Here is a 13842-nt window from a genome sequence, read left to right as displayed (position 1 = left end):
ATTAAAGTGTAGAATCTTAACTGGTCCCAATGCTCGAGTTTCAGTGGGATCATTATCTCTTTTTTATTTGAACCACACTACCTGTACAGGCTCCTTAGCTACACAATGTTTCTCACAGTGAAAATACTGTCTTTTAAGAGCAAAGTAAAATTTAATTGTCGTGGTCTTTTTCTGTCAACTGTTCTCGTGCATTTCAGAGAAGCCTAGCAGAGATGAGTCTATAAGGGTGAGAAATAGGCTATCCTTGGTTCTTTTGTGATAAAAATGAGTTTACCTCAAAGTTGTCTAAGAATTTTGAGATTATTAGTGACATACTTGTCTTGATGTTGGGGGGTCATATCCCATGGGTTGATTTCCTCCACAGACTATTCTTTCTCAAACTTCCATTTTGTTTTTGTCTTAGGCTGTACTTTTTCATAATTTATTTTATGTTACTGTCCTTTCTGGTTTGATAGAAGTCCTGATTTGAGAAGTGAAATTCATCTTAGGTGAATTTAGAGATTTTTACATATATTTAGTGCTGGAACTTTTCAAAGAGAAATGTTTTGAATCAAGAAGGTTGACTTAAGCTTTTGATTTTGTTTTTCTTCTTGCTAGTCATGACAGAACAATGCAAGATATTGTTTACAAACTTGTGCCAGGCCTCCAAGAAGGTAAGTTATGGTGTGGCCTTTTCTAGAGGTCGGTTTGCACGTATTTTTTTAACATAAAGATAAAAGAAAGTTTCAAGTGATGAAAAACGGAGGGCAACTGAAGAAAAAACACAATGGGAAACTATATTCTTTCATCTGTGTAATTTTTAATGGTTCATTTCATACCTGTACTAGCAGCAATTCAGTGTGGGGGTGGTGGGAGGCAACATGGGATATTTCTTCTGAAAGCACTATTATGTAAAGTGGAATAGTTGTTTATCTTTTGAGTGTTGGCACACCGTAACTGATTTGGTTTTGTTAAACTGTGTACTTAAACCTGCTGTGCAAGCTTTCTAGAATTCTCAGAGGAAAAAGTCAGAAAAGCTTTTAGTTTCTGCAATTCTGTGAGTCCTTATCAGGGAACTTTATTTTGTGTTTTCGTAATCCTCTTTGGCGCTAGATGTGTTTTAACTAAAGAATTATAGAAATCACATTATAGAAATGTGATCTTTTTGTCTTAATGTGTGTTAAAACTTTCATTTAAATAGAGGATTTTAATTAATTTAAGCTGAAAAAACCAGAACATTTTCAAACATCAGTAAGATTAAATAGATTATTTAAAAATTATTTCTAAGATATTGGAAATCAGAACTATAAATAAAAATTCAAAACCAGTGGTTTGACTGAAATGTTGTGGGTGGATATTCAAAGGTAACTACAGTATTTTAAATACCATCTCATTCTAGTAGGAGTGCTACAGTAGTAGCTATGCAAATGACTTTATGGTATTCTAACTCTGAAAAATAAGCTGAGGCATGACTTGATACAACAGCAGAGATAGAAGGTAGTAAATAATAACAACACCACTACTTGCTGGCGATCCTTAAGAGGGAAGGGATTTGGAATAACTTCATAAATATTGCATTAGAACTTTATTACAGGGATTAATATTTGCAATTTTAAACAGCGGAAATGAAAAAGCAAAGGGAGTTTTATCACAAACTGGGCATGGAAGTTCCAGGGGACATCAAAGGGGAGACATGTTCCACAAAACAGCACCTAGATTCTCATCGAAATGGTAAATGGTCCTTTATTTGCTCTGTCTTTGTTGGGTGATGGCTAGTAAATTGATGAACAGACCTGTTGGAGGCATGCCTAGTTAGTGTATTGCAGTCACAATTATTTCATAACAGTGAAGAATACAGTGAGCATGGAATTGTTGCTTTGTCCCTTTCTTGTGCACAGAGTCCTTGTTTTCAGCTGGTCATGGCTCATGGCTTGTGGCAGTTGGTCTCCACAGCAGTGCCTGCGTGGGGACTGTGAAATTGCCTGGCTGCTGGGCTGCTCACTGTGGAACTGAAGGTTGTGCTCCATAGGTATTCCCCTCGTTGATGTTGACAGGCCGTTGGCTGCTAGTTTTGCCTAAGGGGAAAGGCAAAGTTTATTCTATATTGCAATCCTGAACTGGGCTGTTTTAGTTGTATTAGCATTATAAACTGCTGCTGAGTATTTCTGGGTCTTATATATGAAAATTTTATATATATATATATGTAAAAAACACATGTGTCTGGGGTTTTTTATCTAAGGTGAAACTAAAGCAGATGAAAATTTAAATAAAGAAACTTCAGAGGAAAAACAGGAGGAAGATAATGACTACCACCGAAGTGACGAACAGGTGAGCTTATTGGACTCTAGTTTTATCTTGTGTTTTAGCTGTAGTGCTTTGATAAGCTAACTTTGGTAATCTAACAGAGAAGAAAATAACTGTTTCAAGCTGCTTTTTCTGTTCTCTGATGCAAATAAGGTGCAGTTTGTCCAATGCTTTTTTGTAAGCCTGAGGTTTTTTACCTTTGGGTTTTGGAAGGAACAAAGAATACATTAAAGACATTTGCATTAAGATTTGATAGTTCTGACTGTTTGAGTTTTTAAAGTATTTATTAGCTTTCATAACAAATTCAGGTAATTTGCCTGACCTGAAGGAGTGTATCTCAGTGTTACTGTGATACGTTGAGCTGAATGTGTATCTGTAATTATGAATTAAACATTTTGCACTGTTAAAGAACACATTCAGCACCGGTAGCTCCGTGTGCAGCTGCAGCGGGAGCTGCAGGTTGAGCTCTGGGTGGGAGCCTGAGGCAAGAGGCCAGGAACTGTCAACCCTTTGCTTAACAAAGGGCACAGGGACCTGTGACCCAGCCAGGTGACCAGACACTGAGACACAGCAGGAGCCAATGACCCCCAGACTTACGTGTGCTTAGACTGTGAGGGTATAAAAGCCCAGGGGTTGCTTTGTTCGGGGTCCCTCCTTGGAGGCACCAGCTCCAGTTGTTCTTTTGTTGTTTAGTTATTGCACCCACCAAGATTAAATTATTTTAAGGATTAGGACATCTGAGACTCTGCTATGGGAAACCTGGGATTGGGCTGGTAAGGAAACCTGGCTTGAATGTGTCAGTGTGGAGTGTGTAGCTGCAAGGAGTCTTCTGTCCCAGCTCAGGTCATGCAAGTATGACTGCCAGAGTGGGTCTTGGATAGTTGGACAGGGAGGTTTCCTTGGCAGCACTTTTAGTAACTTACTATTTATTTATCTTGTTTTCAGTCTCCAATACTGAGTCAGTGTTAATCCCATACCTTAAAAATAGTATAAAAGCTCGGAAACCCACTGTTAAGTTTTGGAGACAAAGCATGTCTGAAGGTGAAAGCTCCTTTTGGAATAAACAAGGCATCCCTTTCATGTTGTTCTGCGATGTGTGTTCAGAGTAACTCTAGCTTAGGTTAATTTTCTTTTCAACTGCCGTGTAAGGGAACTTTCAAAGGGATTGTACCTATCACAGGATCCATTTAATGCATAAAGTATATAATCACAAAGAGGTTAGACTAATTAATGAATAGCTGGATGGGAAAAGACATGAGAATTTCTAAATATTAGCCCTCCCTCCTGGGGGGGTAATATTTAGAACTTGAAAATTTTTTAATACTATTTGTATCTATTCATTTTAAACTTTAAATTCTCATTTGAACGTGTTAAAATTCTACTTTAAGCCGAATTTAGCAATTGCATTTAAAGTAAGTTATTAGAAGCAATCTTAAAAATTGTCAATGGTTTTTTTTACCGTTTATGTTGCTCTAACTTTTAACATATGGTCCTCTTGCACTACTGACAGCCTATGAATTTGGGATGAAGCAGCCTTGTTCCAACATCAAAAATTCTTTCTTGAACTTTTTTTGTCTAGTGCTTATCACTCAGCTTACAAGATGTTAGAAAATGTTGTTTGGGTTTTTTTGAAGGCATTTCAGTTTAAGGAATACTGGTACTGTGCTTCTTGACTTTACTGTATTAATAAAAGCTGCATGTGGAATACATTATGGGGATTGCAGAAAATTATTCCAGCCAGCTCCTGATTGTTTGCTTTTTCCTGAAGGTAAGCATCTGCTTGGAGTGCAATAGCAGCAAATTGCGTGGACTGAAACGAAAATGGATTCGTTGCTCAGCACAAGCAACAGTTTTGCATCTAAAGAAGTTCATTGCCAAAAAACTCAACCTTTCTTCTTTTAATGAGGTAATATGTTAATTTTAAAAAATAGATCTACATATATAAAAGCTTTTAAAGGGTGGGTTTGTTGCTTTGCAAATTAATGTCTTTTAGTCTGATTTTATTTTCAGAAAATAGAAGCATACACTGCTTCTTGAATTATTTTATATAGCCATTTTCTTGTTCTTTCTTGGGTCTGTACAGGACTTGCCACTTAGTTTGCAGTGCATCTTTTCATGTCCATCTATAAACAGTTGAGCTAAAAGGCTTGGTTATGTGCTTCCACATGTGTTGAAATGGACTCTGGTAAAATGCTTTGTAGTTAAGTATAACCCCCACCCTTTCAGAGAGTTCACATTTTGTGCAGGGGTCAGGCAGTGAAAAAAACCAACACTTTAATGCTACTGAAGCCCAGCTTAAGAGGAAGCACCACAAAGACTTTGTTCCTTTCTGTGCTCTCGGTGAAGCTCAACCTGGAGTTGCTGCCTGCCACGACCAGAGTGTTACCAGACACCTACTTTTCCCTGCCTTTGCAGGGGATACTTGAAACCGTCAGAAGAATTTATGGTGAAAGGTACAGAAAGGCAACTCTTTGCACTTCTGGATCAGATTCAAAAATTAACAGTGGCAAACTATGAAACCAGCCTCTGTTTACCACTTTACTAGGCCTTGGTCACAGTCTCTGGACGTCTCAGTTGACTCTCAGCTTGACATCTCTGAATTCCATATTATTACACTGATTCACTGAAGACTTTTCATTCAAATCAACTCGTGTGCTATGCAGTCCAATGTGTCAACATCTTTCTGCTCAGACTTGTCAACAGTGAATTTGCATCTCTGTAACTTTTCCTTCCTTCCTAGCTTCTGTTCACTTCAAACCAACACTGATTGGAATATGCGCCCAAGCACTGCCAGTCTTCCTGAAACACAGCAGTATGTCCTGTTTTTTCCTCAGCTGGCTTGGAAATGGTTGACTCCTGGCTGTAGCCCAGCAGCTGCATAGCTACAATGATTGCTCAAAGGGGCATGTTTTGGATTTTTTTTTTTTTTTTATAAATACTTAAACCTTCCAATGCACTTTGCCAGTCTGTGATTTAACAACCTACTTAGCTTTTACTGAAGGATAAACTTTCAGGAATATTGTTTATTCCTTTGCTATTCCCTCCTACCTTCTTAAGAGTACATAAATCATAGTGTAATTACTGTACTGGTACAAGCAACAGGTAGATAAGTAGAAGGATTTAAGCTTGTTTGCTTGCTTTAGGCTATTGTAGGGTTGAGTTACTGCCAGGTAAGTGGACTGCATGCACATTCAGGCCTTTCTGAGCTGCGTGGTAAAGTGTTGTGATATAAGCCACCTTGGTGGAATTTTCTGTTTTCATGCATGTTCCCTGTTTTTAGTTCATGATGCCGCCTGACTGGCAAAATACCAGAAAAGGTAAAAAAATTTTCATAGTATGTTAAATAACAGCAGTCTTTGAGATTTCTGTCTCCTTGCTCATTTTATTGGACCTTTTTAAAAGCATGTAAAGCTTTCAGGAAAGGGCGTTAGTATTGCTTGGGAAGGTAAATCAAGCAGTTAAGTCCAGTAATTCCTAGTTGGGCACAGACATGGTCTTTCAGCACTTTTTGTTGAGAGCAGATGTTATATTTTCTTTCCTGGTATTATTTTTGTCTGCAGAGTGAATGCAAGATGAAAAGGTACAGTATATTGAAAGGATTGTCAAACATTTGTAGTATTATCTGAAATATGTTGTTTCATGTACCGTGTCCCTGTGAATTAACTGTCACCTTTGTTTTGTCAGCTGGACATATTATGCAATGAAGAGATTCTTGGCAAAGACCACACACTCAAGTTTGTAGTTGTTACTAGATGGAGATTTAAGGTATGGCACAGTGGTTCCAAGTAAAAAATGAACTGGCCAAATAAAATATTTATAAAATAGGTATGATTTGGGACTATACTGCAGTAACTGCAAACTCGATAAAAAGATACTTTTATAAATATCTAATACAGCATCCTTAAGCACCCAAGTATTAATTTGTTTCCAAGAAAATGAAGGAAAGGAGAATTAAGTATTAATTGCAAGGAAAAAGGGAGCACTACATCAGATGTCAAATTATCAAGTCTGGCAAAGGAAGTGTAAGCTACAAGAAAGTATTATTTTTAACCATTTCAGGTAAAACTGGTTTTAGTCCACATAGGTGGGAGAGTTGATGCAAAAAAGGTGGAAGTTTTCAACACAGTACTCTTCTGTACCTCAAGAAGAGAATTTAACTTTTAAAGAAGAAATGGTAATAGCAATGTTTGCCTATCCTAGTTAAGGAGACTTCAGGAAGCACTTACTAGACATAAACAGGTGTGATTAAAATATTTTAATACATCTTTGGCTTGCTCACTGTGATTTCTTTAAAAAACTTCCTTGAAATGGAATAGTAAACTTGGGAATTCATTCTGAATATTACTTATTGCATTAATAATGGGAGCTCAAATGAAGTGGTAAGGATGAATAGCAAAATGGAACACTTAGGAGGCAAGTCAGCTCTGAAGAGAGTCAGTGTATGTATATGTGGGGATATTTGAACAAGAAGTTAGGATTTTTAATGGACAAGCAACACATTCTGAGTGTACAGTGTACACTGAGGTGAAACCACTTGATGGCTTTAGGTGCATATCTATAAGAGGTGCAGGATTGGAATAGAGAAGCATTTTTCTGTCTTGGAGTAGAAAAACAGTTGACTTGCATAAGAGTCACAGGATAAAGTCAGTGATCAGTGGTAAAAATGCAGAAATATTGCAAGTGGAATCCTGCTGGAATCCGTTTTGTACGAAGTTTCTGAATGACCTGGAAATGGATTTGAGTATTTCAGTAACAGTGCACTGGCAGCATTGTGGTTATTTAGGTCAGTGAACACAAGTTGATGATAAAATATTGGATGAAGCTTTACAATTTGCAGTGACACATGATTAACACCTGAAGCTGAATGTAGGTGTAAATAAAAGGATACAAAGCAAATGTTAGGATGTGGAAGCTAGGGGGAGAACCACACAGGAGCATCAAATTGATGTGCATCTGTACAGTCTACTCTTCACCTTTATCAGAGAGATCTGTAAAATTGTGAGTCATATGGAGAAGGGAGAACTATAAACTGCCTTCTCAAGTGAAAGACTTTAGGGATGTAAAATGAAACTGAGAGGTGGGAGGTCCAGCAAAAACAAACAGAAGTAATTGTTTTCATGAGACACAGAAATCCATGGTGCAGGTTGTTAGAAGTTTAGCTATTCATAAAAAAAATCAGTGGACACTTTCACAGAAGAGGAATCAAGCCAGAGCTGTTAAATGTGACGTACTGTGTACTCTTATGCTGCTTCCTGCACATGTCCTTTACTGGGAATGAGTTTTCCAAGTAAAACAGATCTGCTCCTGAGACAAAGAGGAGACGATTCTTTATCTCTTGTTTGAGCCCCACAGATGAAGTTTCATCTTGTCTTTGTCTTGATGAATTTTTGCCAGATCATAGCTGTTCTGGTCTTTCATTGAAGATTTAGTTTATGAAATAGCAGATTTACCTACTGAATAGGTCAGTTCTGAGTTTGTTTCTTGACTGACCTGATATTTCTGTCTTGCAGAAAGCACCTCTACTGCTACATTATAGACCCAAAATGGACTTGCTGTAAGAGAACTTTATTGTCCTTCTGGACAGAGTTTTTTGCAGAGACTATCATCTGGCACCTTCTTAGTGCATCACTAATCACATCACACAAACCAGCGAGTAATTTTGGAAGACGAGGGCTTTCATAGTGGACTGTCCTGAATATTTCTTCTATGGATGTGTAACCTAGACTCCTGGGCAGAAAATATTTATACTTTTTTTTTTTTTTGTACGGAAGAAAGAAGTCTCAACTCAACAAGACACTACCAGCATTAAGTTTACAGATACTGAAAACACTTCACAGTTCCATGTAGCTCAGCCTGATTTGTCTCTTACAGTTACACAGAAAAAAAGTTAGAATGTTGTGGGGTGATTTAAATATGTTGCTTTTGACACCAAGTTGCATTTAGTTACTTTTTGCATTCTGAATCTTTAAAAACTATATTTTTGCAAAGTGTTATTGTCTTATATAGTATGCCTGATTGCATTGGCTTTATTCAAGTTATTCTGTAGAGCATTGAACATACCTAATGATACAGTGACTGGTGATAATTTATTATGCTGCATTGAAAACTTCGGAAAATCTGGGAAACCAATAAATTTGTCATTTTTGCCCAGTTATTGCTTTCCCTCACCTTGTGTTTTAATAAAGTTTTGATACTTCTGTATACGTGTTAATTTGGTAAGAGTAGTAGAAATAATTTCAGTTGATTTTAATGTGCCCTGATATTTTGCTATGGCATAAATTGCACCACTTAATGACAAATACTCACAAGTGCTAGATTTGTGAATCTCTTAAAAAGCAGACATTTCTTTTGTAGTTGTGGCTTGCAGAAATCAGTTTTTAATTTAGAGAGAATTTGCTTTCACTAGCTGTTGAAATAGTGGCTCTTGGACAACTTTGGGAGTATTGCAGACTTTTCATTTCACTGATTAAAAATTCCTTAGATATTATAAACAGCTTTATATTTCCTTTAGCTGTTTTCTGATGAAACTATAGCATTTTCCTTACTGCAATTCCTAGCTCACTTGGGGTAGAGTGGAGGGGGGAGTCAGACAAGATTATTTTAGCACCTTTTGGCCTTAACTGATAATTTTGCTTGCATCAGCCCTAATGGATGCAAGGTGATACACACACATGTATATATGGGTACATACATTTATATACACATATAACTATATATGTTCTAGAAAGCACCCTCAATGGCACTTAGCAGGGTTCACTGCACTTTTTGTAGGGCTTTTTGAAATAATTGGCTTTTTAAAAACAGTAGTTGAAAGTGATTTCTGCAAGCTGTATACAGTGTGGCATATATAGTATGATTGTGAGAATATTTGTCTGGCACAGGTGTCAAGTCACTGAAAGCATTCTATGCCATATTATTGGCAGCTGGAAATAGTTAACCTAATTTTGGAAGAGTTTTCCAGTCAGCTGAAAATGCTAGTTGCTGTTCCTGTTGTTAAACCCTGTTATTTTTTGATAAATTGTCTATGGATAAGAAAGCAAGTTTGCCTGTAACTGTCCTGCTTCCTTTGGCTGTGCTCCTTCTCCTCTTCTGCTAGAAAGTGTTAATCATTAACTCAAAAGCTGATCCTGCGGGAGATTAATCCAAGCATTTTAAATCTTCTTCCTCTTCTTGAGTTTTCAAGGCACCACATTTGTCAGCACATGTCCCTCAGTTTCCTTCTTTGGAGTCTTCAGTCCTTCTTTCCCAGCTCCACTGCTGCAGAAGGGATGCCCCAACTTTGTTTAAGAGCAGAGTTCCTCGTTTTGATTATGGTCACAGATGTGAATGGGAAGGAAATCAAGAAGTATGTGAGCAGAGAATGAAAGGGAGCCTGATGAATTGTGGAGATGGAAAGGAGAGCCATGCAAGGGCCAAAACACGCTGCTGTCCTTGCAGGTGAAAGTATAAGATAGCTGACTTGAATGTTTAGGTTACACAGAACTCCACGTCTGCATTCTTGCGTGGGGTTTTGCGTGTGCGTGCGTGTGAGCCGTGGAATCGAGCTTGGCTCTGATTTTGTCTTTTTGTGGACTCAGCTATGTGTATTTTAGCTTTTTTTCTGTCTTTTAACATTACTTGAACTGGCAGAAAAGAACAAATGAGTTCATAGGTCTACCATTTTTATAAACTTTCTGTGAAACAGTGAATGCAGGTAGTATGGATGTGTACACAAGCTGACACGCTGGGCCTTTCTGGTGCTGTTTATGTGGTTGTTGCTGTTCTAGTGTAAATAAGGGGCTGGCGTTGCCACTGAGGCACTGAGAATATGGACAGGACTGTAAATGTCCCCCCCTCTGTGCACCCAGAGTATACACACAGTGACTGTACCTGATGTAGACATAAAATTAAAGCTGCCAGACAGCATTCTGATTAACCACCTTAAACCAGGAAATATATATACATAAAAACGAGTGTGTATATATTTGGTTTCCATATATATATATATATATATGCCCGTGTATATATATGGTTTCCATATATATACATATACACACCTACATATATATATGAGATCTGTCTACCTCAGAGTGTGTGTATTGCAGAAATTTTTTTTATGACTAGATATTGATGTAGTGCTGTTTAAGTACATTGGGATTTTATTACCTCCCTGTACTTTGTGCAACTGAGAAATTAATTACAAACACGCAAATTCAGAAGCCTTTCAAATCTATCTCTTGCTGTAATAACAGTATAGAACTTATAAGTTTATAACCACCTTTAGAATCACTTGAATTTGTTATGGTGCTATCAGTATATAGAAAACTCTGTTTATAACTATATGGATACATAAATTCAAGCCAGCATTAATACCTACGGCTGGTTTTTTTTTGCTCGTAATTGTGTGTAACTGCTTTTGGAATGTGTTTAATCTGATAAAACCTCACAAGTAAAAAGAGAAAAAAAAAAAAAAAAACCAACAAAAAATCCAAAGCTACTCAGTTATTTTTCTAAATCACGTGTGACAACATCTTCACTACAAAAATTCTTTCCCTCGGGAGTGATGTGACTGGACCATTTGTTAGCCTCAGTAAAAGACTCCAATACAGAGGGAGGTTGTCTTTGGGTCAGAGTCTTGTTTCACTTGTGTGATGCTTAAGGGACAGTTAATTTATATCAAGATTATATTGGGTAGAAAAATTCTGATACTGTTCGAAGTTGAACTAAAATTTAGACTCAGACATAGGTGTTTCTTAGTCCTGATGAGATCATGGTGGTTTATTTTGGCTTTTGTGAAGATGCCATTACTGTGAAGTAGTTTTTACGATTTCTTACGCTGAAAAATCATTTCAGTAAAGAAGTATCTTGTTGCATTATCCTCAGCAGCAATGAGACTGATGAATCATTCATGCTCAGAGTCTCATTAAATATAGTTTCATTAAAAAATAAAGAATTCAGATAGAATATATAATATTGAATTTAAATAAGATTTGGAGGTTTAAATTTTAACTTTATAAAATTATTTATTCTACTTTAAGCCTTCTGTCTTATTTTACCATCCACATATTTTTTTGTTTCGGTGGTCCAGCTTTATTTACGGGCATATAAAATGAAATTGTAATATGTTTTTACAAGCTTCTTCCTTTTACATTGAGTTTGAGTAGCTTTCATTTGTATGTTTTCATTTCGTATGGATAAAGAGCATTACTTATGCTTTTGTGCAATAGGTTTGAAACATGCATTTATTAGGCATATGTTTAAATTGTAAATGTAGCATCTATTTACCATTACATTTAAAAGGAATGTAGACAGCTTTTCTCACTTGTTGAAATGGGGTTTTATTTGGGGCTATTATTTGGGGGTGGGAGGGTGTGTTTTCCGATTTGTTCCTTTTTTTTTTTATTTTACGAGTGAAATAGGGGATTTAAAAAATGTGTAAGTACAAGAACTATCTGTCAGCAATATTTTAAAATAAATGATCTTGCAAGAAACCTTAATGTGAATTGTGGAAGCAATCGACAAGACTTGCAGCCTATCTGAAAATGTTTTGTGCCATTGTTAGGTCTGGTATATTTGTGTACCATCAAACCTGGGAATATTTATTTTTATTGGTTGTGCAATAGCATACACAACACTATCACCTCAGGGGATATGGGACCATAAAAAATATCAGACTACAACTATAATGGTGCTGTTTTCCAGTAGGCTATGAGCCTTTGAAAGCTTGTCTGGCTCTTACTGTCTTTATAACAACATAGTTAGTCCTAGGGGATTTACTGATCTTTTTTCTTCTGCTGGATGATAAATATAACTTGCGTATTTTACAGCATTCTGCGTCTTACATTGAGCTAAATATTATAGGAAAAAGCCAACCAGTCTGTACATCAGTGAGATGAATCTTCAGTACTCAAAATGCATTTTGTACAGAAGGCTTTACTGAACAGAAAAATCAAGTTTCTGTTTTTCCTCAGGTAATCAGTTTGGATGTTTCACTGGAAACATTAATGCAACCTACACTTCAGTTAATCTGCCTAAAGTTGATAACAGGGAAAGAAATTGTCCCACACAAGAAAATCTCTACATAAGATACAATTAACTGCAACTAAGGTCATGAGATCTGTTGTTGAAGTAAAAGCTGCAGAGAACAACATTAAAGAACATGGAACAATGTTTCTATTAAAAAATTACAGTCAGGACAAAAACTATCTAGGAACTTGGGTCTTGTGGCAAGTCAATAGGTAATGTTTTACTGTGAAGTTATGGTTTATTTATGTACAAACTAAAGGTATGGTTCCACTATTTGATCCATGTTTGATCGTGGGGCTCTTTGGAAATCTGTTGAGGCCACAACAACCTCTCCACATCCTGATGGTAGGGTAGGAACTAAATGTCCAGTTGTTTGAACACTTACATTGGTAACTTTTACTATTAATGTGGATGGTTCCACAGAAACCAGCGGGATCATTCATGCAAATGGATAGGTATGGCTGAAGGAAGGAGTTGTGATTTCTGAATGCTGATATCCCACTATTTTTGTTAACTTTTATTTGAAACTGAAAGTATTGGTTTGATGGAATCTTGAATTCAAGTGACCTGTCTGGACAAAAGGAAAGTTTGTTCTTCTGCAACAAGATTGTTTTACAGTTAAGGGACAATAAGCCAGTGCAACCACTAAGCCTTTTTCCTCACATGTGGCATAATAAAGATTCTGGAACTGTCACAGTGTAAAACCATATTTTTGGCTTAGCTTCATTTAAAAGTTTACAATTTTTTATGCTTTGTGTTACTGTGTAATTTCTGTACTACTGGTGGCTAGTTTTGTCTGAATAAGCCTTTTGGGGATTAATGCTTAATGTTTTGATTTTATGATAGTGAAGCTTGTATCCAGTGTTTTGCCAATGAATATTATATGCTTGTTAATAAAAGCAGAGAAACTAACTGAAACACTGTCAGGCTGGAAGTTATTGTCCCGTTTTCCCCCAAGAACATAAGGATCTAGCAGTCATCATAGTGCTGAATAAATGCAGTGTGACTGAAGCAGAGGTGGTATGGCATTGCATTGTCATTATCAGCCTCTTACTCGAAACACAAGGATGGCCCAAAGTGTTGCTCCCCTGCACAGAATGGCAGTATGTCTGTGGCAAGTAACTGCCAGATGGGAAATGAAATGGCTTCAGCCACCAAGAGGAAAAACACCATTGTCTTGGTGTCTTTATGTCCTGACCTACGTTCCTTTCAACCTTACCCTTACCTGGGGTTGATGCACAGGGACCTACTGCAGTGTCCTGAAACACAGACATTCACTTGTGGAGGTGCTAAATAGAATGTGTGGAAACATTCTTTTCAGGTTTCGTTTTACTTAGGTGTGCTGCTGGGGGGAAGGTCTCTTACTTGTAGGAGGCTTTGATTGGTGAACTGAACATGTTTTGTCTCTGTCACATTGGTGATTGCCCACTGTGTAAGTTGAAGAGCTTTTTTCCTTCAGGATCCCTGAGATTTATTTTAATACCTGGGGGGGAATTTTTAGGTAAAATTAATTGAAATGCCTCATTGAGAAAACAAAGTAACGATCCAAGGCAG

The 13842-nt window shown here is 37.0% G+C and overlaps 1 protein-coding gene across 3 annotated transcripts in view; it reads left to right on the top strand.

The window, feature by feature from the left end:
- The window catches only part of PCGF3 (polycomb group ring finger 3), a 54890-nt gene extending 41684 nt beyond the window's left edge, over positions 1–13206 (top strand). For all 3 annotated transcript variants that reach the window (XM_032674784.1, XM_032674782.1, XM_032674783.1), the window contains 6 exons: positions 598–653; positions 1600–1710; positions 2219–2307; positions 4052–4189; positions 5968–6048; positions 7794–13206. In XM_032674784.1, the coding sequence (XP_032530675.1) occupies positions 598–653; positions 1600–1710; positions 2219–2307; positions 4052–4189; positions 5968–6048; positions 7794–7841 (523 nt within the window). In that variant the 3' untranslated portion in view covers positions 7842–13206. The remainder of the gene's footprint in view (positions 1–597; positions 654–1599; positions 1711–2218; positions 2308–4051; positions 4190–5967; positions 6049–7793) is intronic.
- The last annotated feature ends 636 nt before the right edge of the window (positions 13207–13842 follow it).

Source organism: Chiroxiphia lanceolata, chromosome Z (assembly GCF_009829145.1).
Source record: "Chiroxiphia lanceolata isolate bChiLan1 chromosome Z, bChiLan1.pri, whole genome shotgun sequence".
NCBI classification, from domain to species: domain Eukaryota; kingdom Metazoa; phylum Chordata; class Aves; order Passeriformes; family Pipridae; genus Chiroxiphia; species Chiroxiphia lanceolata.
This window is presented reverse-complemented; position numbering and strand designations above follow the sequence as displayed.